The 26,822-nt window shown below is 41.6% G+C and overlaps 2 protein-coding genes across 3 annotated transcripts in view; both read right to left on the minus strand.

The window, feature by feature from the left end:
- RABGAP1L (RAB GTPase activating protein 1 like) overlaps positions 1 to 26,822 on the minus strand; it is a 393,084-nt gene that overhangs the window by 250,100 nt on the left and 116,162 nt on the right. The window lies entirely within an intron of this gene.
- On the minus strand, positions 14,000 to 15,095 carry GPR52 (G protein-coupled receptor 52). Its single transcript, XM_056108618.1, has one exon. The coding sequence runs from the start codon at positions 15,088 to 15,090 to the stop codon at positions 14,005 to 14,007; it is 1,086 nt and encodes a 361-aa protein (XP_055964593.1). The 5' UTR covers positions 15,091 to 15,095; the 3' UTR covers positions 14,000 to 14,004.

A 26,822-nucleotide genomic window follows, 5' to 3' on the forward strand; every position in this document is an offset into this window, starting at 1 on the left:
TGAAAGGTGCAGTGCTTAGGTTATCAAGCACTGTCAGTGTCCTCCCTTTGTTTATCGATTTGCTCGAGCAGGCATCAGTAATGTCTCCATTGTGAGACTTGTTGTGACTGTGTTTGGCATCTCAAAGACGCCATGGGGAGCTTGCCAGGCTCTGCCATGCAGGCAGGATACTCTCGGTGGCTTGCTGGGCTCTCCGAGAGGGGCGGAGGTTGGCCACGTGCAAGGCAAATGCCCTACCCACTGTGCTATCGCTTCAGCCCTCGGTTATCAATAGAGTCACTCCATGGGGCTGGAGCAATAGCACAGCGGGTAGGGCATTTGCCCCGCACGCGGCCAACCTGGGTTTGATTCCCAGCATCCCATATGGTTCCCTGAGCACTGCCAGGGGTAATTCCTGAGTACAGAGCCAGGAGGAACCCCTGTGCATCCTCGGGTGTGACCCAAAAAGAAAAAAAAAAAAGAAAAGAAAGTCACTCCATATGTACTGTAATCCACATCCTTATTCTAGAGATGACTACCTGAGAGGCTAATTTGCACTAGACATTTGTCTTTGTTAGTTTTTGTTTTTCCCTTTGCCACCAGGCAGAACTTATCTCTGGTTCACATTCTCTCTATGAATATAAAATACTTTGTGTCAGGCTTAACCTTTAAAAACAACACATTAGTAATCTCTTCTAGGAGGGCTTAATGTCTCCAGGGTGAGATACAACAATCTTCACACATGTTCCTCTAAGGAAACTTTTTGGGATCATTTTTAGTAGATTATTCATAATAAGCAATACAAAATAAATTATTTCGGTTCTGCTCTGGGGGTAAGGTGTGGAGGTCAGGGTGGAAACATCGAAATAAGGTGGTGGGAAGGTGTAATGGTGGTGGGTTGGTGTTCGAATATTAAATGGAATAAATTACTGTGAACAACTTTATAAAATAAAATAAAATTAAAAAATAATATAAAAAATAATATAACACTGGACTAGAGCTGTTACCCACTGGATTCCACGGGACATCAAAAGAACGCCGGGCCACCCATCTATGAGTTGGTCAGATTTGTCAAAACCCTGAATGAACGGTTTGAGGCTCTTCATGTTCCTGGAGTGAGAAGACGCCATTGGGCTACACTAGCACGCAACAGGGACGAGTGGAGACTTTATTGGCGCCCGCTTGAGCAAATCGATGAGCAAATCGATGAGCAAATCGATGAGCAACAGGAGGACAAGTGATACAAGAAAATAAAATAGATTGCATTAAAAATATTTTGTGTCAAAGATACCCCTTTTCACATAGCACACACTGCATACTGGGTCATGATGGTTTTCTAAACTGTTTCTACTTAAGACCCTGAAATTCTCAAGAGCAAGACAGACCTCAGAAAGGTGCAATGGCAGTGGAGGGGTACAGTGGCAGTGAACAAAACCATCCAGAGATAGTATGAGGAAATCTGTTCCAGAGGTGAGAGGAGCAGAAAGGGTTTGATGTAATCACACCTCAGTAATCTCACATTTCTGTTCAGGGCTGGCCTTGTTTATAATCTGCTTTAATTCATTTCACACCATAATTCCTTTTGGGGTACAGTTCTGATTACTTAAAAATTCTAAATTGCAAAACCATATGCAAATTGGTAAATAAATGAGATAATAAATTTAAGCACAGAATGGATTTATCCTAAACAAAGCTCTAAATCACTTTGGATAACATTACAGTTTGCTAAACACTGGCTTCTGGTACGATTATTTAAAGCCTGAAACCTCTGTACAACGCTTTTGTTTTTGTACAGAGTCAATTAGGTATTCTATGAATACCACCTACATCCTTAAAACAGAAAAAAGACATGAGCAGATGAATAGGTAGCTGTAAATTATGAGAGTTGCCCATTTAAAAAATTAACTTAGAATGAAATACTTGTGGAATTCTTCTCAAACTACAATGATGAACAACTTACTTGTTATCTGAAATTCGAGCTCTTGCTTTTGCTTCCAGACATGAGTTACTGTTAATGACAGGGTGTAACACATAGGATGTTCTAACACCATCCTCTCCTCTTGAGGGACTCCCAACCTACTGCTACCAGAATGGTCAACTCAGGTTTGGGGCTTTTTTGGTAAGGGGTCGGTTTGCCAGTGGTGTTCAAGGGTTACTACTCCTGGTTCTAAAGTCAGGAATTACTCCTAGCAGGGCTCAGGGGATGGAATATGGAATGATGAGGGGGTCGCAATCTACTTTAATTCAATTCACACTTTAATTACTTTTTGGGAATTACATGCCAGGCGAGTGCCCTCCCCCTGTAGTATCACCCTGGCCCCTAAGCTCAATTTTATTGACCAGTTTTCAGGCTCTGAAGACAAACTAACTGCCTTTGGCTATTGCTCCCTTACTTTCTATCCCATGGATGACAGAGACCATTCTCTATCCATCCCTCTCAGCTTCTTTCAGCAGGATACTCTCCAAGTCACCCTAACTTCCTTAACTTGAGGGACAACTGTAACATACCTGGGAACTAACTAGTCTTGTGACATTCTGTAAGTATGAGGAGTTAGGGTTAGGGTCATGTGGCATATATTGTAATATTATAATTATATTATAATTCCTAGGATATATTCCCAGAAAAAAGTGCAAACACCCTGATTAGGATGTTGGAGGGAAGCTTTAATGCAGCCATCCACTCAGCAACACTTAAGGTACCTACTCACCCACTTCCAATTATCCAAGGAAGAGTCTTTAAGGCTAATAGGGAGTCAATGAAGCTATGATCTTCACTAGTGACATATTACATTAAATTATGCGCCCTCTGCCTGAGGCAATGAGACAGAAGAGAGAAAATGTGCAGACCGGGCCACTGCTCCTCACTAACCAATACTGCACTGGCATTCTAGCCAGCGCCTTTCAGAAAGGAATTTTTTCATTGTATCCTGCCCCCGCGCCTCGCTCTCCTCACCAGGGCCCCTGGGAGGGGGGCGGGTTGAGTTTCCCTCCCCGTCCTGAGCAGAGCCCCGGCAGCTGAAGACCTTCAGAAACAGCCACAGCCATGCTGAAGACCAATCTCTACACGCTCGGATGAGCCTCACGCATGAAGGAACCAGCCGAAGAACCCAGGTGTGCGGGACCCGGGGCTGAAATCTCCAAGCCTGCTCAGATCGGGACTGGGCCTCCTCTACCCAGATCCCCCATCTTCCAGTAGCTTGGCGTTACTCCCACCAACTGCCCCCGGCGCTGTGTTATCCCAACAAAAGCCAAGACCCAGGGACTGGAAAACCCAGCTCCCAGAAGTGCGCGGCCTCTTACTGTCTAGTTCTCACTCTTGGATACCCTACAGGCTACCGAGTGTATCCTGCCCACATGGCAGAGTCTGGCAAGCTCCCCATGGAGTATTCGATATGCCAAAACCCAGTAACAATGATGGGTCTCATTCCCCTGACCCTGAAGGAGCCTCCAATGTGGCACTTGCTAAAATCTCAGGGCTAGGACAAATGGAGACATTATTGATGCCTGCTCTAGGAAATCGATAAACAACAGGACAGTGGTACAGGGCTATCTTCAGCTTTAAAGAGCAGTCATAGTTGGAAATGATCGTACTGGAGACAAGGACAGAGTTTTGAAAGTAGGTAAAGGGATATACATGATAACCTTTTAGTATCCATATTGCAAATCACAGTGCAGAGAGAGAGAGAGAGAGAGAGAGAGAGAGAGAGAAAGTACATGTCATAGACACAGAAACAGAAAGCTGAGAAGGGGGTGATGGGAGGGAACCTGGGGACACTGGTTGGTGCTGGGAAAAGTACACTGGTGGAGGGATGGGTGTTGGAACACTGTATGACTGAAACTTAATCATGAACAGCTTTGTAAGGGTCTATCTCACAGTGATTCAATTAAAAAAAATTTTTTTAAAAAGCATTCATTACACAAAGAACCATGAAATGCCATATCAATTTCCCACATTAAAGTACTATTTCTCAGCCAGAATCTGGAAAAAACCTGAGTGCCCAAGAACAGATGACTGGTTAAAGAAACTTTGGTACATTTACACAATGGAGTACTATGTAGCTGTTAGAAAAGATGAAGTCATGAAATTTACATACGAGTAGTACTACATGGAAAGTATCATGTTAAGCAAAATGACTCAGAAAGAAAGGGATAGACACAGAAAGATTGCTTTCATCTGGGGAACATATAGTAACAAAATAGGAGACCAACACCCAAAAGTGGCCGAGATTAGTACCAGGAATTTTACTCCATGGCTTGGAGGCCAACCACACATGCTAGGGGAAAAGGGAGCTCAGATAGAGAAGGGAGCACCAAATAAAGGGTGTTGGGAGGATCCTCCCAGGATGAGAGAAGCATGCTGAAAGTAGACTATAGACCATACATAGACTATAGACCATGATTGTCACCCATTGCCTCTTTTGCAAACCACAGCACCCAAAAGGAGAGAGAGAACAAAAGGGAATGCCCTGCCACAGAGGCAGGGTGGGATGGGGGGGGTGGGGGGGGTGGGAGGGATACTGGGATCCGTGGTGGTGGGAAATGGGCACTGGTGGAGGGATGGGTATTTGATCATTGTACAATTGAAACCCAAGCACAAAAATGTGTAAGTCTGCAACTCTACCTCATGATGTCTCACTATTAAAAATTAAAAAATAAATTAATTAATTAAAAAATTTTTTAAAAAATAAAGTATTATTTCTCCCCCATTTCAGGATCATTAGAACAAAGTTTGAAAAGAATGCTAAAGTCAGCAAGTATCAGAGAATGCTCAAATTGCTACCACTTCTTTGTTCACTTTGAATCAACACTAAATTCAAAACAAACTATATCCAATTTTCTATGCTAGAAACAAGATTTGTAAGCATAAATGTTTAGAAGTTAAAAATTAAAGTTCAAGTTTAAACAATCAAATTACCAAAGAAGTTCAAGTTAAACAATCCTAATTACTATATGTAAACATACTAATAAATAAGAAGTGTTCTAATATGCTTAGAAGCAGAATGCAAGTTATTTGCTTATGAACAGAATACTTTTAGGCTGCAATATCGTTTGTTCAGACAAACAGTCTGGCTGTAGTTCACACATACAGATGAGAAGCTGAGTTTATGAACGCAAGCAAACCTAGAATAGCTTTTGCATTTTATCTGGCATCCAAACAATAGTTTTAATAGGTTTTGGGAAGAGCACCTGGGAATGCTCAGGGCTTCCTCCTGGCTCTGAGCTCAGGGATCACTCCTGGAAGCAACCATATGGAGTGCAGGGAACAGAATCCAGGTCTTCTGCATGCACAGAAAGCACCTTATTCGCTGTCCTACCTCTCTGAACCACACGCAATTTTTTATGATGGCGGGGGGGGGGGGGGGGGGAGGCAATGGGTCACATCCAACACTCGGCTGTGCTCAGGGCCTACTTCTGACTCTGTGCTCAGGGGTCACTACTACTCTTGGAATTTGGTAGATGTACCTCGTAGATAAGTTATCTCTTAGTTTCTGCTACATCCCAAATTTCAAGAGGACCCGTGTTATCAAAAATAACCAAAATATCTTTGTGGACACCTTTTGCTTGATCACGAATAACCAATTCGATCTAAGAGGATGCTCTCTGCTCCTTGGGGCTGATGTTCAGAAGGACACATGGTGACCTGGGGCTGAAAAGCTCTTCTAGGCCTAGGTAAATGCTTCTCAAAACGGCTTGCTCTTCCTTAAAATAAAGGGGATTGTGTCAGATGCCTTGAAGCTTTGTGGGCCATTCTGCTGAAGACAGAGATAGATTCTGCTTTGGAGTTCATGGAGGATTTCAGCAATGAAAACACTCAGGTAAGAGAAAAGACTAATTATCTTGTCAAATCCTTCCTCTCAGATATCATGAACACCGCAAATCCCTCATTAACGAAGTATAATTCCTAATAGTGCCAAAGTTCATTTTCTTGTTTTAATTTGTGTTTCTAGTGGTACTCAAACAATAACAAAATATCTGCAAAAGTTGCACACAACGGCTATTTAAAAATACACAGTCTGGGGCTGGAGAGATAGCACAGCGGGTAGGGGGTTTGCCTTGCATGTGGCCAACACGGGATCGATTCCCAGCATCCCATATGGTCCCCTGAGCACCGCCAGGAGTAATTCCTGAGTGCAGAGCCAGGAATAACCCCTGTGCATTGCCAGGTGTGACCCAAAAAGCAAAACAAAAAAAAAACACAGTCTCGGGGGCTGGAGCAATAGCACAGCCAGTAGGGCGTTTGCCTTCCACGCGACCAACCCGGGTTTGATTCTGAGCATCCCCTGAGCACTGACAGGATTAATTCCTGAGTGCAAAGCCAGGAGTAACCCCTGTGCATCATCACCGGATGTGACCCAAAAAGGCAAAAAGAAAAAAACCAGTCTTTAAAAATATTAAGGAATTCACAATTTTTTTGTTTGCCTTTAATATCCACTGATAAAAGTGCACATTATCAGAAAAAAGTTTTAGAAACTTGGGGGTCAGAGAAATAGTACATGTGACAGAGCATGTGCCTAGCATGTATGAGACCCTGCGTTTGATCTCAAAGCACCAATCTGCTCCCTCAGCATCACCAGGCAGAGACTTGGGGACCCCAGGGCACAGCAGTACGGGGTCAGAGACAGAAAGATCAGGCCCACAACTCTGAATGGCTGTATTTCTAATTTTTTCAAATATTTGCTTTCATTTACATTTTTATCAACATGTATCTAAGGAGTCTGGAGACAGTACAGAAGCTGGGGCACATGCCTAGCACACATGACACATACACAGCAGCACGGTCCTGTGTTTGCAGGAGACAGTGTGCCCCAAACAGACACGGAGCAACCACAGTCGAACCGCACTGGTCGCCAGATGAAGTCAAGCCAAGAGGGGTGAAAAGACCAGCTTGATGGCCACGCAGACAGTGAGGAGAACTCCGACACGGCAGAACTAACAGAATGCAGACAGAACCCGAAGATTCACCATCATTGGAATATTTTCAGGCCCTGGGTTTCATTGCTCAAAATCCACTCAGAAGGGCTCTTGAACCCTGATCAGATTCAGAACGATTACTTTCACCTGGTGACCACAGAGTTCCTATCTAGACCTGATTGCAAAGTGGCTGAAATGACAAATCGATATCAAGGAATCAAATTTTTTTCCCTCGGTATTGGCTATGAAATAAGTCATGGGGTTAGCTACCTCTGGATGGACACAGGAAAAAAAGGGTTAACAGAAAGGGTGATTTCTCCTTTTTTTTTTAAATTTTATTTTTGCTTTTCGGGTCACACTCAGAGATGCTCAGGGGTTCCTTTGTAACTGTCCATATTTCACTTTTTTAGAGAAAACTGGAATAGGAAAAGCTAGATATATATGATTAAAGAAAAGACACAAACCCAGATTAAGTGAACTCCATTTCAAAATACTTGGCAAAGTATTCCCAAGAATGGATGGGCCTTCTGCAAAAAATATGTAAAGAGAACAATAAAGCAGAGATAGGCAATGCATCCAAAAAGACACACTCTGTAAGAATCATTTAAAAATGACACTCAATCAGCTATCTGGCATCAAAAGAACTGCACTGAAATAAAAACCCCAAAGATTGTTATCTTTGATCTTCTTAAAAATCTCGACTGAAAGATATTCTTTAAGATCTTATAAGTCACAAAATTTAAATCATGAAGATTCAGTTGGGTATTTTTTTCCCAAATTGCAATTCACATCGTTGTCAGAGTCGCTGCCAATTCCCCCTCTCAAAACTACACAACTGTTAGGGGTTACAACAATAATGATTAGAGAAAAACATTTTATCAAGTACATGGCATTTTAGCTATTTAGTCATTTGGAAATCTGGAAAGTAGAAAATTAGTAAATATTTTGCAATTAGTAACAATTATGAAAAGGAAAGATAAATGTTATTATCACAATTATACAACCAACACTGTTATTTAGAAACAAAATCAACACAAGTGGTAAGGTGAATTACCAACAAGCAGTCTACAGCTATCACACCGGGTCCTAGCTTGACAAAAAGGCCTTCAAGGTTATTGCGATGAGGATAAAAGGACCTGAATGACTTTCTTTGGTGACAACTCCAGGAAAGCTATCACACAAACAACCTATAACAATTAAACTTTTACACACAGCCGAATACATGTCCACACAACAGTGACCAGAAAAGAACTGACAAAGCAGGTGTGAGGCTGCCCTGCCTATTCCTACACAACTGACCCTTGGTTGGTATCTGGGAACTCGGGTGACTCAGGGCTTCCTAATCTGAGACCAACCTTCCCCTGAGTGATATGGGTGAAAGGGCCCAGGGATGGCTCAGTTGCAAAAAGCACCTTCCCTGCAAACACGGGGTTGAGTTCAACCCTCAATGCTGGCAACACATACAGAGAACGGCCTTTGCAGCTTGGTGCTGCCATAGAACGTCACTCTCCAGCCAACCACATCCAGGTGAGTTGTAAGCATTGAAACGGAAGAGTCTGGCAACACACACACACACACACACACACACACACACACAGCAAGGGGAAAAGTGGGCACAGAGGTCAGGAATGTGTTACAAACACTGAAGGAACCCACAGCAACCTCCTACCAAGTACAGCTAGGACGTGTGTGACCCCGAGTTACTGCAGCAGCAGGGATGCGCAGATGGCGGGGAGACATGGGTGGCTCACCGTGAAACAGCACTGGCCACTTTCCTCCAGAGAGCTGAGGAACTGGCTTTGTGCCGACACGACCCGTCCTAGTGGAAATCGTGAGCACTGTGTCTCAACTGAGCTTCCCTGACATACAACGCCTCACACGCGGCAATGGGTGTCGGGTTGTCACCACTCACTGGAGGAATGAAGTGGTATGTGACTTCCTTCAAGAGGACTCTGAAAAGTGCCTGCCCATTTCCCTTCGATAATGCTGCTTCAGTAAACCTTAGCCAAGACGGTCTTTAAAAAAAATGCAGTGAACAGGAGATTTAGTTCCATTCAACACAACAAATACATGACTAACGGGTTAGAGAGCACTGAGCCCTCGGCTCAGCAGAGCCCCGGGAAGCCACTCCACACGGAGCACTCATGAGGCAGAGAGCTGGGAGAGACAGGACTAGAACAGAAGGTGAGAACTCCCAGCAGCCCGAGACCGAGGATTCTGATATCTTTCCCCAACTTGCGACTCACTTGTAGGAAACACAGCAAGCCAGAAACGCCTCACATTAGCTGGTTCGATTTGGATCTAAATTTCTGGACACTGCCGGTTCAGAAACCTTTCACGGCGGCCCAGTTGTTTACCACGTCAGGGTTGTGGTTGCAGGGTCCTGACCCAGAGTTTAAGAAGCAAGGCCTTAGATGTTCTCTTTAAGCAAGTGTTGACTTGTCCACTGGGTAAATCCACGTGCTTACAAGGACTCCACTCGCCACTGTAGAAACTCCATGATGGGTCTGCAGCTCAGAAAAAATCTTACCGAAACCCCATCTAGGGTTCTTATCCCTGGGAAGCGCAAGTTTTGATGACTTTCCATTCCAAACCACCCACCTCAAACGTTTCCTCTGAGAAAATATCCTACCACACCATGAGAGCCAGTAAGGATATCCATCGACATGAGAGGCATGAAACTAGAATGTGGGAAGCGTGCTAAACCTTTCTCAAACTCCAGCTTTGTGCACACACAAGACAATAAGGCGTTACCGAAGTTAGCACCAACAGAGAGAGCCAGACCAGCAGTGCCAAAATTCAGTGGTTTAAAAATAACCCACAGTCTTGGGCCAGAGACGAAGAACAGGAGGTAAGGCCTCGCATGCACAGCTGCAGCTGTGACCTGAAGCCACGCTGTTTACAACTGCCACAACAACCGTGGGAAGTGTGCAAATACGGTCAGGATCTGCATGGGAGCCCGACTAGGGAATCAAGCCTAGCCCTCCCTCTTCTCGGAAATAACATGCATCTTCTGCCCCTTTTTTACGGCCCGTTTCTCCATCTCTGTAACCTAGAAACTTGTGTCACAACAGCACTATTCTCTTAAGAGTATGCCAGCACTCCTGTGAGTGTATTCTCCATAAAACTGCTTGCTCTATGCCTTAAGTGCCCTCTATACTCTAATAAACCTTTTCCTAGGCTTTATTTCTCTGACATTCTTGAATTCTTTCCTGTAGAGGTCAAATAAAGCTGATCTCTGTGTCTGGGTCTAGTGATTTTGGGTCTTCCCTACTCAAGTTTTGCTCTGCATGCTACACACAGAAATTGTCACTTTTTTTTTTTTGCAGGGTGTGGGGGGCCACACTCGGCTGTGTTCAGAGATTTCTCCTGGCTCCATGCTCAGGGGTCACTCCTGGTGGGGTTCTCAGGAAACACAGGCAGTGACAGGGACTGAACCCAGTTGGCTGTGAAAAAAACAAGCACCCTGCCTGCTGTACTATCTCTCTGCAACATAATCATCTTCATCACTTATTGATCTCTTTTTTTTTTTCACATGTAATGATTAGCTTCTGGGTCAGAGACAGAGGAAAGGTCTTTAAGATAGTAACAACTAGAGTAAGGAAGACGGCACGGAGTCCTGGGTTGGGCCCTGGCATCACATGGCCCTCCACACCAAACGAGAAAGGAGCCTCCAGTACAACTGGGTCTGGGCTGAAAACAAACAGAAACAGCAGCAATGACAGCACCAACCTCACTTTTCTAAACTCATATGATAAATGACGGATGTGCAGAGAATCATTCATTTTTGTACCCTCCCAGCTTAAGTTTCAGTAAAGAAGAACATTAAAATGCAAACAAATGGCCAACCATTTCTAAAGTCCTTTTTCCACTAGCAAATTGAGAAGAAGATGCTTAGTCCTCATTAATATACTCCAAACGGGGGGCAGGAGAGTCTCAAAAGCGTCCCTGACTGTCTCATCCTACCAGCTGTTTGCTGGGAGGTCTTTAAATCTCAAATGTTCTCATGAATAATTATTCCTGGGAAATGAGCTTTCAAAAATAAAACTTTCTATATTTACAAATATCTAGTTTTAAGTCAAGAGCTGCCTTGAAACAAATGTGAAAAGTGCTATTTTAGAAGACTAATACACAACAGATTAAATCGTTTACAAAATATCATTTTCTTGATGCCCGGAAAACAGCTCAAGTGTCAAGAGCACATGCTTAGCATGTTCAAGGCCCAACTGGGCATGGCCCCTCCCCAGACACACACACACACATACACCCAACCCAACACAGAGGGGCCAGCCACTGAACCAGCCGCTCAGAAGGAGGAGGCCTCCATGTTTACAAATGTAATTTGGGGCCAGAGAGAGTTTCCAGGTTCAGGGGTTCGGACAGCCTGGGTTCGATCTCTGAACGTGTATATGATCCCACAAGCACCACCAGGGTTAGTCCTGAGCATAGAACAGGAGTAAGTTCTGGCCACTGTTACACAATAAACTGGCAAACTTGGGATTTTCAGATTGCTGTTTTGCAAAACAGATTTGTAAGAATCAAAGGAAAAGACATAACAAGATAATAATAATAAAATAATTGAAGCAGAAGATTTCGGTAACAAAAAAGAAAGCTCAAAAAGGTGAAGTTTGAAGGACTGGGTTGCGAGTCAGGTATAGCAGTATAGCAAAAGTTACACATGGAGGCCAACTCAAGGCCAACAAGTCGTAAGAAAAATCACTTTTCTCCTCTAGTTTCCTCATCTCTAAAATAGAAATAAGACCAGTCCCTGTTGTAATGAGTATCCAGTGTTTCATGTAAAATTTAACACGGTTCCTGCACCTATTCTGAGGAAAAGTCCAATAAAAATAAATATAGTTTCAGATTTTCTGCACAGAAACTCTACTGGTTTTTTTTTCTAACTGCATTTTTACTCCACACCAAGGGAACTAGAATCTGATGAGCAAATATACATAATGTTCAAGGTTCTACTTGTGACGACTGAAAAGCTGGCAATGTTACGTTCCCTCAAATTTTGTTTTCCCTTGCACTAGTCTAAAATTAAAAGCCACATTTAAATTTAACAAAGATGTCACTAGTGAACAGGAGACAGGACAGAATCTAAACAATTCAAACCACAGAAGTGTAAAAGAATTCAATTGTGGTTCCCCAACAACTCTTAATCTACTATTCTCATTAAAGTGAAGCAAAGTCTCATTGTGACATATAGAATACTATTTTATTTTTCATTGAAATCTATCTTACATGTTTAAAAATACACAAGGGTTCAAAATAACTTCAATAAAATGGTAACATTTCTATTAAAGGACCTCTAAAGTCAAACCCCCAGTGTGCAAACATGGTGGGCTCCCAATGTGAAGTCATAGGCACATTTCATTAAATGCATTTCATGAAACAAATCAAAAATGCTGAGAAGGAAAATACTCAGTAATATGATATAAACTTTAAAATACCTGTCAGGCAAGAAATTTATGGTAAAAAAAAAAGTAAGATTCAGATGTTTTACTGTTTATACCTGCTTCAATCTTCAAAATGCCATTTTGCTACATTTCAACCTCTGAAAATTTAAACAACTTCATGTAGCACACTAAAAAATAAGTTAATTTGATCTCTGAAGCTGAAAACATCATTACAAAAGAAAATACTGACAGCCGTTACCTGTGTTCGATTAGTATATTATTTTCTCAGCAGCACTAAGAATGCAGCTTGTTCTAATATAAATACCTAAATAACAACTACACAAAAGTATTTTTTTCTTAAAAGAAGTTTCTGTATACTTTTACCAATGTTGGTAATTTAAGCAACACTGATCTATATATAATACTAAGAAAACATTAGGCACAGATACATACTTTACATTTTTGTTGTAAAAAATACAGTATATGCAAATGCATATCACACAAATGATTAGTGGGCATTAACAGAAAGCTTTGTAGACCTACCACAAAAAGGGTAATAATATTTCACTTAAAAAAAAAAAAGACATATCAAGTAGCTTTAAGGGTGACACTTCTGGGTAAGTATACTGCAATTATACTGGAAAAATCTGAGGATTTTCTTCAAGAAAACAAAGCTTTAAAATGGGGGAGAGGGTGGGAGGGGAAAACACCACTTTGGACACAGGAGCTAATTTTAAATAAATCTGAACAAAAAATTTTTCAAAAATCATTACAAATATTTAATACACTCTCCCTAACAGGCTATAGATTGCCTTGTTGGAAGGAATAAATTATTAATGTTATGATTGCTCTATAAAGTCAATTCTGTAATCAGCTAAGATACTTCTAGATGAAGGTACCAGGGAAAAGCAATCAAGAAAAATGAAAAGAAAAAATAAATAAATAAATAAAAAGCAGGAAGCCGTTAGGAAGAGGGGAGAAAAAAAAAACACATGGATCATTTTACCTAGAAGACACAAAATTACTGCTTCTTTTTGTTCGTAGCAGAAAATGTATGCTGTGCATGATATAAAAAACATAACCAACATACCGTGTGGCAGGGACGGAACTACAAGGCTTACTAAGCAGACTCCAGAGAGACTGGACATTCATGGATTACAGTTCAGTGTATTTCATGCCCACCTTGATGCAAAAAGTAGACATGAAATACACTCATATACTCTGTGTATTAGTATATTTACTCTGCCACATACAATGTATATAGCAGTTTTCTATAAAGGGCAACTGATGTAAGGATCAACTTCCAAAAACACAAAGAGAGTTAGGGCAGTAGAGACAGAGAGAAGAGACACAGACATAGGAGAGAATTCAGCCAGAGAGAGACAAAGAGAGCCCCGAGGGCCTTTGCTCATTGTCCTGGGGAAAATCTGAGATAACGTCTGCATCCTCAGCGCTGAATTTTCCCCTTTACTGGACTTTTATACTCACACGCTGTAATTATCTCATGAGTTTACTCTCTACACACCCCTTAAGTTTCTTTTGTTTTCCATGAAAAGGGCAAAGGTGTGGGTGAGGGGGGAGAGAAATCTTCAGTCCCTTCAGCTCATAGTCAAGTCTTCAAGGAAGTATTGGTGTAGTGGCAAATTTCCAGATGCATCGAGGATCCGATCCAAACTCGTGGTCAGGTGACACTGGGTGTACTGTGTGAGTCTCTTCAAATGGAGCAGGAATTAGCCCGCTTCCGAGGCTTTGGGTCTCGTGCTTCCCGATCTCTCAGACACATACATGACGAGCACATGGTCTCTGACAGTCTTCGGAGACCGAGCCGGAAAACGCTGTTGGAAAGGCTGTAGATCACACAGTTACAGAAACTGTTGCTGATAGCAAGCCAGGTGGTCAGGAAGGACAGTGCAGGGTTGTCCAAGACCCGCGAGCTTTCTAGGAGAAAATAAATGATATAGGGGAGCCAGAGCATGTAAAAAACACTAGTGATTCTAAATAGGACCATGGCGTAGCGACGGTCGGGGCTGTGGCCAGTCTCACCGGAGGCGTCCACCTCGTGGCTGGGGAATCGGGCCCTCCGGTCATTTATCTCTTTGGTGTGCTGCCGGCAGATCTTGAAAATGTGGAAGTAAGTGAAGCAGACCACAAAGGCAGCGGGCGCATAAAGTAAACAAACAATGAAGCCCGTGAAGTAGGCACTGGTGAGCCATGAGGTGGCACACCACTCAAAAACGTCACCATGGTAACCAGGTTTCCCCCAGCCGAAAAAGGCAGGCAAGAAGATGAGGCAGGAGTAGATCCAGATTAAAACAATGCAGATCCTCAGGCGGCAAGGGGTGACCAGTTGGTTGTAGGAGAGGGGCTTGGTGATGGCGAGGTAGCGGTCCACGCTGATGCAAGCAAGACATGCCATGGAAACGCTTTTCAGGACGGAGATGATATATCCGAACACCTGGCAGGTGAGAGACTCGTGGATTCCGGTGGAGTAGTGGAGCAGGGACAGGGTGGGAACCAGGCAGCTGACTCCGACAAAGAGATCGGCGTAGGCCATGGTCTGGATGAAGTAGCTGGTGGTGTAGTGGTGCAGGAGCGGCGCACAGTGGAAGACGAAGATGACCGTCAAATTCCCGGCGATGATCAAAAAAGTCAGCAAGACAATGACGACCGTCTCAAAGATGCAGACGTCCACCGCGCTGTAGTGGCCGAATCCCAGCGGGCAGGCGTGATGCTCGGACACATTCACGGGGCCACTGCTCGTGTTCAGGGGCTTCCATTCGGCCCAGCTGGTGTCGTTCATGGCTTGGGGTGAGGGAGCCTGCAGCCTTGGCTACGGCACACCAGCGGCCTGCCCAGCATCTGTCACGCTGCACACGAGGGTCTCAAGAGGGGCCTCGGGAGGCCGCGGGGACGCGTCTGTCACAGATGAGCATCCCAGAGAGTACTCAAGTCTCTTCATCGCCTCCGTGCAGCCGTGACACAACTCAGCTTTGGGGAGGCGGGGGTGCCATGGGGGGAGGCGAAGGGAGACGGGAAAAGTCAGCTTAGCTTCCTCCAGAGTTCTGAGACAACTTTTTTTTTTTGCAGAGACAAGGCACTTCTAGATAAAATGGATTTTTTACCTTGCACTAGGAAAACTTAAATCTGTAAAAAGAGAAAAAAAATCAATTGCCAAGGGAAGGAAAAGCTCCTGTGGGCTGTGTTTTCTCCTCAGAAAGGAAGTTTCTTAGGAGTCAACTAGAAACAAATGAGAAAAAGAAAATGTCAAATTGTCTCAGGCGTTCCACTTCATCTAGCACGAGACGTGGATTCGCACTCCGGAATTTATAGCATCATAATAGATTGGACTGGAAAGCTAAGGAAAGAGTTCATTGTTCAAGGGCTCATCTTTGGGCTCAGGTAAGGGTTGATGCTGGTGGGGCAACTTTATGATGAATTTCTCTTTCAGATTTAAAAAGCTACAAGCCCTTATCAAGGCGTATTCCCAAAGACTCAATTTTATATGGACACAAAGGAGTAGAAGAGAGGTAACCAAATCACAAAGCCTAACTCTACTGTGAAAGATGCAAGGGGTTAACACCTAATAAAAATAAGACAAACTTTTATTCTGCATGCATTTTTAAGTTACAGTTTTAACTTACAGTCCATGCAAGTTATTGGTTATACTGCCAAAGTAATTTATACCTTTTTGCTTTTTAGAGAAAGATATTTTGACAGAAATGAGACTATCTTTCATTATCTGATATGCCACCTTCCTTATAGTAGTAGATGATTATTCATAGATACAAATCAAGCTTACTTCTCATATTTGTAGCCACACACTTATTTTACATATACATGTAAATTTATGTGATAGAGAACAGAAACTTTCCTACATACTCGGAGCAATTTATTTGACCACAAAGCTGCCAACATTTATTACTTAGGTACTTATAGAGGCTTCATATTCTATGTTTTACTTTTTTCTATTTTCATAATCTAACACATTAAATCATTTCAAAATAAATCTTCCAAACATGAAACATTACCTTGCTTGCTATATTAGCAGTTATGGTATAGCCATATGTTAAGAAAATGCTTCTTCTATTTCTGCAGTCTATTTTGAGCAAGTACTCAATTAATATGGGGGCCATTTGGTAGATTATAAGATGCTCTTGTTTTGAAATACCTCTCAGGAAACATAAGGAGTTTAAATCCTTAGAGTTTGGAACACTGAAAGGCTGGCAAGATAGAATCCATCCCAAAGGCTTCCAAGGTCATTCTGATAGCAGGTTCACATTTGTCAAAAGGTCTTTCTCAAAGCACAAGCATTTCAATGAGCCTCTTGTCAGTCTTTGCTGTCATACCTTTTGGAGAAGTGACATGCGTGTGGAGAAGTGACATGCGTGTGGAAGCAAAGCTTTCCCCTCGGGAACAATGCAGCAGCTTAACAGAAAGCATTCTTCGGAAAGTTACTCATTCTCTGGTGCACCACCAAGTCATTCGGGGAAGTCCCTCTTCGTTTATAACAGCCACAGGATTTTCTTCCTCGGACGCTCCGAGTTCCATTTATCACAGACTAGTTTCTCCTGGTCCAGGAATAGGCGAAGCTTCTCACCTACGTTCCCTCTCATCAGCTGCCTGATTCCGAAGTCCGCCTCACAGTGCTGCAGACACGAGCATGCTGGCGGCATATTCCTCACATTCTCTCAGTCTCACTGCCTCCACCTGAGTCGGAGCCCTGCTGCTGCTCCTCCTTTCCTCCTCCTGGGCTGATGCAGAACTCACCATCAGAAAGGTGACTCGGTCCTCCTGCCCCAATCAACGGCACAGCCAATGGCTACTGCAGCTGAAACTGTCACTAGGTAACAGTTGCCAGGCACAAGCAGGCTTATAGACTTCCTCAGCAGGCTCAGATCAAGAGTGACAAAAGGAGACAATGGAACTGACCGAGCCTCACCACATAGTAATGGCACCTATGAACTTCTACTGATGTGCTCCTTGGACCATTTATAAAGATTCTTTCCAGTGGACAGGATGGGGGGACAAAAAAACCAATGACCGCGATACACCTTTAAGCCCGGTAAAGAAACAACCACCAGATACCCTAACACTAAAAAGTCAGCAGTAATCTAATGCCTCTTGGCAGAAAAAACTTATTAATTATTAAAATCAGCTATGTCTTCATGAACGCAGGCGACAAAGTTATTATTTTTCACTTCCCTAAATTACAGTTATAGCCGTGCACATGCCCTGCACGTGGAGAGCCTGGGTCCATCCCCGGCATCACAAAAGAATCATAGTTAAGTTCTGATCAATAGAACATTAAGTCTTTATTAATCTCTCCAATCACTTTCACACTGAAATCGCTGAATTTTACGTTTTCACTGAACAACAAAATATTGGCACTAATGCCTTCTATAATGAAACCCACCATGATTTTACCATCTATTATAGACTTTATTGAATAGTTAAATATGATCTCAGAAAGGAAGATGATAGAAATAAGTAGAATTGATTGGCTACTCCACTTTTTATTTTGTTGTGACAAAGTCAAAGATACTTGTCATCCAGGGTTTGAGCTACCCATATACAAGTGAGAAGAAAGTAAGTGAGGTGCCTTAATTTCATGGAGGTTAAAAATACTTCCGGGGACTAGGAATAGGCTGCCAAGTAGTGGGGCACAAGCCTGGCATGTTCAAGGTCCCGAGTTCTATCCCTGTCACTACAATGCCCCCTGGGCATCACTGCTATATTCCTGGTGGTCCCAAGGAACCTGAGTGGGGCCCATGCACTGAACCAACAGGCCCACAACACCAGCCAGACCATTTCTGGGAAAGGCCCTATTTAAAAGTTTTTCTGTTTCACTTACTGTAGACAAACATTCACTATGGGATGAGCACTCTTCTTTCTGTTGATGTGAAATGAATTTATAACTTATTTCATAATTAAATCAGAAAGATTAAGATGAAAATAAAATAACATTAGTTGAGCACATTCTATGTACAACGCATTATGCTTTGTGCTTTATGTTTCTTTATGAAATCTTAAAGCTCCTTTGGCACATGTATCATAATTATCATGTTCCAAGAAATGTAGTGGATACTAACAGAGATAAGAATGATTTGTTTTGTTTACTATTACAGTCATGACAAAATCAGATTGTAATTCTTAACACTATATTGATGAAACACTGCTTCTCTCTCGTCCACTGATGGCTGTCAAACAACAAATGTCTCCGAAGAATTACTTTTAATTTCTTAAAAGTGACTGGGGAGTGAATGACTATACCCTATACAATGCGGGAGCATTAGTAGTTCTAGAGATCAAAGCCAGAACTTCTGAATGCGAAACAGGCATAAGCTGTTGAGTCATCTCCCTGGCCCCATAAAAGTGATTTCTTTTTTGAAATAAAATTTTCATTTTGGGGTTTCTTGAGCCACATCTAGGAGTAAGCCCTGAGCACTGCTCGCTCTACACTCAGAGATCAACCCTGGTGAGGTTCAGGGGGACACATGTGGTCCCAGAGATCAAATCAGGACTGACTGTATGCAGGTCCTACCCCTGGACTATCTCTCTGGTCCCAAAAGTGATTGCTAAGGAAAAAAAAAATCCAAGTCTCTCTTCCATGTTGAACTGCCTTTCAGAAGAACCATGTTATTGCTAAACATCTTTGGCAGCTTTGGTGAAATACAGAATGCAAGCATTTTGTATTACTAGAAAAAAATACAAAATAAATTAGAATAATAATCTTGTAAAGCATACTAACAGGTACTCATCAAAATGGGTTTGAAAGTAAATATTTAAATATTTTTACAAAATGCTAGAAAACCCTATTTTACAAGGACGCATTTTAACTTTTAAGCGTGAAATCAAGTAAGGCTAGATTTAATGTTTTCTTTTTAGTATATATTAAATACTCTCGGAGTATATATTAAATACTCTCAGAGAGCCCGGCAAGCTACCGAGAGTATCGTGCCCACAAGGCAAAGCCTGGCAAGCTACCCGTGACGTATTCAATATGCCAAAAACAGTAACAAGTCTTACAATGGAGACTACTGGTGCCCGCTCGAGCAAATCGATGAACGGGAGGACAGTGCTATACAGTGCTATATATTAAATATTCAAATTAAATGTTGCATTCAATAAAAACATTCCTGGTTACAGGTTTCATATTCTGTATTTAAAAACAGTTAAGTACTAAGCTTTCCTACAGAACTACTAAAAAGAAATATGGCCTGAGTACTCAAAATTACCTCAATTGATCCAGATCTTTCTTTTGAGGGGAGGGCGGCTGTGCTGAAATTTAGACCCCAGCCTCACACAGGCAAAGGCTCCACCCCCTGATCCCAAGCCCTAAGGCAAAGATCCAAACAAATCATTTGAAGTACTTAAATTGTAATATTCCTAAATACCAGGGGAAGAAAATTTCATCTAGGGAAATTCAAATAATTTATCACTTTAGTTTCATACATTCATTTCCAGAAAATAATCACTGGCAGAGAATCTAAGATTACTGTAAAATTCCATATCTAAGAATACTGTAAAATTGCACATGCTTTCAAAGGTATGATAATAAGACTGGATTTAAGAAGCAGTCTTTGACAGAACAAGTTTCTTTCCTTCTACAACTTAAAACAAAAAGTTCCAGTAGTTTTAGATAATTTCCTTCTCATCAGCCCTTTATTTTTATTTTTTTCTAATTTTTCCTGAGGTGCTTACAACAGGAACAAATTTATAATGTGAAGCTGTCATAACAAAGGAACATTAATATCACACATCTACATGGTTCATTAGATTAAGCACTGTGATTTTATAATAGGTATAATCGGTATAAAAATGAGCCCATTTTTCAGGGATCATTAGCTGTTTTATTATCAACATTCTCAGTGCAATGAGAACCGCTCTACCAGCCCCCCCTCCTTCCACCTGACAAATGATAGTCAGGAAATAACATATGTCATTCAAACAATTCAACAGAATCAATTCAACAGAATCAAGGCAGCAAGACAGCAAAAAGGACATTAGTCAACAATAATAAAAAGGAAAAACAGTAACGATCAACTGTCACTGTCACTGTCACTGTCTTCCCATTGTTCATCGATTTGCTTGAGCGGGCACCAGTACGTCTCACAACAAATTGCGAGACCTGTTGTTACTGCTTTTGGCATATCAAATACATCACAGGTAGCTTGCCAGCTTTTGCCGTGCGGGCGAGATACTCTTGGTAGCTTGCTGGGCTCTCCAAGAGGGGCGAAGGAATCGAACCTGGGATGGCTGCACGCGAGGCAAACGCCCTACCCGCTGTGCTAAGAACAACTAAATAACCAATATAACATCTGAATATAGATACATAGAGTATAGAGTCTGAATAGACTTCAAGATTACAAATGCATAGCTACTAGAAGGAAAAAATTCTATACGATCTTTGTGAGGCAGTGCAAAGATTTCTGGGACCAGAGAGATAGTGCAAGATGTAAGACACTTGTCATTTCTCAGCACAGTCAGGGACAGCCCCTGAGCACCACGAAGTGTAAACCAAAGAGAAAAAAAAAAGATTTCTTATGATTTAAGATACAAAAAGCATTTACCATAAGCAAAAAAACTAGTATTTTTACATCTAAAATCAAAATCCTTGGGCTGGAGCAATAGCACAGCGGGTAGGGCGTTTGTCTTGCACGCGGCTGACCCGGGTTCGATTCCCAGCATCCCATATGGTCCCCTGAGCACCGTCAGGAGTAATTCCTGAGTGCAGAGCCAGGAGTAACCCCTGTGCATAGCCGGGTGTGACCGAAAGAGCAAAATCCTTTTTCAAAAGATATGAAAATCAGAAAGCAACAGGCTGGAGAGGTATAGTACAGCGGGGAGGGTGTTTGCCTTGCAGGCGGGCCGACCCAGCTTCAATCCCCTGTGCCAGATACAGAATCCCAAGTCCTACCAGGATGCCCCCTGAGGTCAGAGCCAGAAGTAAGACCTGGACATCATGACAAATTACTTTAACCAGGAAACAAGGCAAAATATAGCTTCAAAATGCATGTATCTAACATATGTAACTCATTCCTATAATAAAAATACAAGTAATCAGATTTTTGTAAAGAGGCAATGGTAGAACAGCTACTTCACACTGGAAGACATGCAAGTGGCGATTAGGAAAATGATAATGTGTTCTATCAGCGTTCTACCCAGGAAAGGAAAAGTAAAGCCACCGTGAGTTACCACTTAAATTAAAATTAAAACACTGTTAAAATTAATTCTTGATCAGGATACAGAAAAACAGAAACTCAGACTGCTGCAGATCATCTAAAATGGCTTAACACTGTAACACTTGGGTTTTTTTTTTAAATTAAATCTACAGCCCATAAACTCCATCCAAACAGAAACAAGATAGATAATAACTATTATCAGATAGATAATATCTATTTAATATCTATTATAGTTTATCCAAAATAGATAAACACACAAAAGACTTATACAAAATGCACATGGCTCCTTTATTTTTTTAAAGAATTCTCTGTGTGTGGTTTATGTGATACTATGATTCACATCCAAGGCTTCACATCTGAGGCATGTGCTCTACCGCCAAGTCATATACCTGGCCCCAAAAACTAATTTCAAGGCAAATGGAAACATTCTGTATTTTGATATCTGCATGTTACATTCATGTATACATATCAAAAAATAATTTTTTTGAGGGGGAGGATGCAGGGGAATCTAAGAGTCTTTACATAAAAGCATGGGTAAAGGCCCTCCCGTTGATCGTCGATTTGCTCGAGCGGGCCCAGTAACGTCTCCATTGGAGACTTTGTTGTTACTGTGTCTGGCATATCAAATACTCTCGGTAGCTTGCCGGGCTCCCCGAGAGGTAGGGCGTTCGCCTTACAAGCGGCCAACATGGCCGACCCGAGTTCGAATCTATATACCTGGTCCTCAAAAAGTAACCTTTAAAATCTGTGTGTTTGGCCTACACAGAAGTTATCCTGAAGAGAATGATGATGAAGTTTTGTTTGCATATGGTAAGTGTTCTCTTTCTGGTAGAATTACAGGCCTAAATCACTTGAGTAAACAAACATAAGGCGCTACCAGGAAACCATATATATTGGAGTTCACACACACACAGACACACACAGAATCCTACAAAGCAATGTCCAGTCAAGAATGAAAGCTACTGAAGCGCATAATGGCACAGACACGAGTGGACAGAATAAGAACATCCAGCCCGTACCTACTTCACACTCTCTCCATCAGTATACCTGACTCATGGCGCGGTGTTTGTACTCGCAGGCACAACAGCCCAGATGCAAGTGAGACACTGAGTGAGAAAAGATTTATTAAATGCCAGTTACATAACACTGTGAGTCTGCCCTAGCTAACAGATCGACTGGTTGAGAAAGCAAAATCTTTGAGGGATTCCATTATCTTTAGTGGACCTCAAAGGAAAATGGAGAAAGATCTAATTTAGGATAGGATTAACTCCTGGTGAGGGAGATGCAAAAACATCAAATATAGAAATAAAATTAACTAATAAAAACAGTAGAAAAGCAGTAAGATAAAACGTGTGCAATGATGTCTTTCTTTCCATTTTCCCCATTATATTTTTATCTTTAATAAACATTTACCAAGTCTGAATATCAGATAAATGGCTTAGAAAAGTGATGTATTTACAAGTGAGAGAGAGTTCATCTGCTACAGTGACTTCATCATTCATTCTCTAGTATGTGTCTCAGTTTCCATCTAGAATATGGAAATAACACCAGTCTTTTAAAATTGACTATGAAAATTAGAAATTAAAAATAAGCTAAAAAGCAGCTGCTCACTTTTAGTTTACTGATATAAAGGTAAGCATATTCTTTTAATATCAATAGGCTTTTTATAGAACCATTTCTCCTAAACTGTTTCTTACAGAAAACCTGAGATTAGGAAATTACTAATAGTATTTTCACTTTTCTACTAAACAGCCACCCCCTCAAAATCCTCTTTTAAAGTATTATTTGTTATTTATTGTACAGATTTATTTCATATTATTCATTATGATTTGTTATACTTTTTTTTCATTGTACTTCCTTGAACTAACTGAAATATACTGAAATTGTGTATTGTACATTTGAAAGTAGGCTTTCACGTACCCAAATTCTTTCCCATCCCCAGAGAGAACTTTTAAAAGTTATTAAAAGAAATGCTTTCCAAATTTAAAAAAATGTGTTCTGGTTTTGTTTGGTTATTTGGAGGTTTTTTGCCTTTTTTTTTTTTTTTTTTTTGGTGTGGTGTGGTGGAAGGTATGGCATTAGAAGTTCTCAGGAAACATAACCAGTACCAGGGATCAACTGGGGCTGGCTGCATGCAAGGTCAGTCCCTTATTAACCTGGATATTATCTTCTCCAGCCCCCAAAAAGTGCATTCTGAAAAAAGTATAATTTTTGAACTTGACCATGCCTATGGGCTGGAGATAGCATAGCGGGTAAGGCTTTTGCCTTGCGTGCAGCCAGCCCAGCTGAGCCGGGTTCAATTCCTCCACCCCTCTTGGAGAGCCCGGCAAGCTACTGAGAGTATCTCGCCCGCACGGCAAAGCCTGGCAAGCTATTCGTGACGTATTCGAGATGCCAAACACAGTAACAAGTCTCACAATGGAGACATTACTGGGCGCCCTCGAGCAAATCGATGAGCAACGGGAGGACAGTGACCATGCCTCTAAGGACATATATGTGGTTAGCAACCCAATGCTATCTCATGATACAATCCATCCATTATGACCACTGAAGACAGATTAAGATAGAAAGGTAGATAGCTGTTTAATTAAACTTCTTCAATTTATTATCAAGCAAGCTAGATTATTTTCATGGCAAATACAGATTATAGTAGTATTTACATACTACTTCCTCTTCTAATTTGCGATCTTTACTTTTCTAGAGATTTAAATATCAGAAACTAAGTTTATAAAAAAAATTTTGAAAGATTACATAGAAGTAAAGTAAAGTAAATAATCTATAGCTCAGGATTGAGCTATAGATTATTCCTAGATAAAGTGAGGAAGTAACTTCTTTAGTATGGCAAAAGAGGTAACAAATACACTTAGAAATACCAGTGGGGCTGGAAAGTTAGTACACCAGGTAGGGTGTTTGCCCTGCATATAGCCGACCCGGGCTCAACCCCCAGCATCCCATGAGTACTGTCAGTGGTCCAAACCCCACACCCTCAAAAAAGAAAAAAAAAACCCACAGGAGAAAAGGAAATTCAAATTTTTCTTTCATCTTCCATGTAAGAGGTACATATCATGTTCTTCTTTTAATAACCGTCATATCTGTCAATTAAGTTCTTGAATAAGATTTTCATACAATGAAATCCCATAAAATATTACCTCACAGAAATAGTTCACTATGGCCACTTCCTTCTAACTTTGTACAGTTAAAGAGGGAAAACTTGAAGCTTAAAACATTTCCTGCAAAGATCTATTAAAACTGTTGAAAATAAAATAACACAATTACGTTTTAAACAATTGGCTCACATTATGTGAAAATATGTTTCAAATTCATTTTTTAATTAAGAGAGTTTTTTCCTTGTGAAAGAAATTTGCTATTTTTTAAAGATATCTTATTGTTATGGCAACTCAGGGCTAAAAATAATAAAAGAAATATCAAAGTTGTTATAGCAACTGGAATTTTAAAAAGCCATGAAGTGTAAAATAATCAAACCTTTACGTGGCACAAAAATGCAACATCTATGACTCAGTTTTCAAAAGAAAATGAAATACTCATGTCTTTACAAGTTGTCTCTAGAATCCAAATTTTAAAATAAAAATAAAAACAGGGGGCCAGAGAACTAGTACAGAGAATAGGGTACCCATTTTACACACGGCCAACCCAGGTTCAATCCCTGGCACCACATGTGCTGATCACTCAATAAACACTCATTCAGTTTGTGTAAAAACTGGATTTTTTGGTCTTAATGTCTTGCCTCTGTTCTAGAAATTTTTTTTGGGTGGGGGGGAACACATATGGTGATGCTCAGGGTTTACTCCTGGTTCTGGGCTCAGGAATTACGCTTGGCAGGACTCAGAGAAGTATATAGGGTGCCAAGAATTAAACCCAGATCTTTACATGCAGGGCAGGTGCTCTACCCACCAGACTACTGCTCTCGTCCCTTAGAAATTTTTATAGATAGAAAAGATCTATATGTTGCCAAATGCTTTGTTAAGATTTATCTGATTGGTAGGACTGTAGCACTGTTCAACAATTTGCCCAAGGGGGCACCAGTAATGTCTCCATTGTGAGACTTCTTGTTACCGTTTTTGGCATATCGAATATGTCACAGGGAGCTTGCCAGACTTTGCCGTGAGGGCGAGATACTCTCAGTAACTTGCCGGGCTCTCCAAGAGGGGCGGAGGAATTGAACCCGGGATGGCTGCGTGCAAGGCAAATGCCCTACCTGCTGTGCTATTTAATCAAAATTTTAGTGAAGCCTATGCTAGGTATATGTAAGGTTCTAGGATTTTTTTTTTCTCATAAAAGCCACAGCCTGTGACAACTAAACTAGGTCAACAGCACCAGAAAGTGAAGTGCAAAGAAAAAATTACAACAAGATTGGCAGGAGAAAATACATTACGATCTATTAGCACAGTCCTTAAAAACTTTAAACCAAAGAGTAACGATTTTTTTTTTCACTGACACAGCCAGGTGAAGAAATTAAAACTTGAGGGGCCAGAGTAATAATATAGTGGGGTGGGCATTTGCTTGCACCCAGCTGATCCGGGTTTGATCCTCAGCATCCCATATGGTCCCCTGAGCACCGCCATGAGTAATTCCTGAGTGCAGAGCCAGGAGTAACCCCTGAACATCACTGGGTGTGACCCAGAAAGACAAAAACGAAAGAAAGAAAGAAAGAAAGAAAGAAAGAAAGAAAGAAAGAAAGAAAGAAGAAAAAGAAATTACAACTTTGTACTCTTTGAATTAGGAAAATCAAGCTACATCTTTAGTTCTTTTTTGTTTCTTTCAAATATCAATGACTGAGATTCTAGTACCAAGTGCATATGGTGCTAGCACTGACAGCCTGAAGAACACTGCACAGGAAGAAGACCCCCATTCATGTGTTTCCAATAGCTTCTGCATATATTTTTTCTTACTGGGCCACACCCAGCAGTGCTCAGGATTTATTCCTGGCTCTATGCTTAGGAATAACTCCTGTCAGGGCTTGGGGGACCCTATGAGGTACATGCAAGGCAAGTACCCTCCCCACTGTACTCTTGCTCTAGGCCACTGCTGCTTTATTAACAACTCATCCATCTCCTTTTGAGCATGTTTCCCTAAAAACACGGCTTGGTTTTAAACCAGCTCTTCAACATGAGAACCTGAGACGGGGCATGGTGGGAGGGAGAGCAGTATGCCCTAACAGAGCCTGATGCCCACAGGGGCGCCGGAGTTTGAAAACTCTGCAGAGAGAGAAGGGTTCCCCAACCCGGAGTCTTGTATTCTTTTCCCTACATTATTACTCAGTAAAGAGGGCACGTGGTGACCAGAACCACACAGGACCAACGTTCAATTTGGCACAGCACTTTCACCCCAA

The sequence above is a fragment of the Sorex fumeus genome, unplaced genomic scaffold (assembly GCF_029834395.1).
Source record: "Sorex fumeus unplaced genomic scaffold, SorFum_2.1 ptg000226l, whole genome shotgun sequence".
Classification (NCBI taxonomy): domain Eukaryota; kingdom Metazoa; phylum Chordata; class Mammalia; order Eulipotyphla; family Soricidae; genus Sorex; species Sorex fumeus.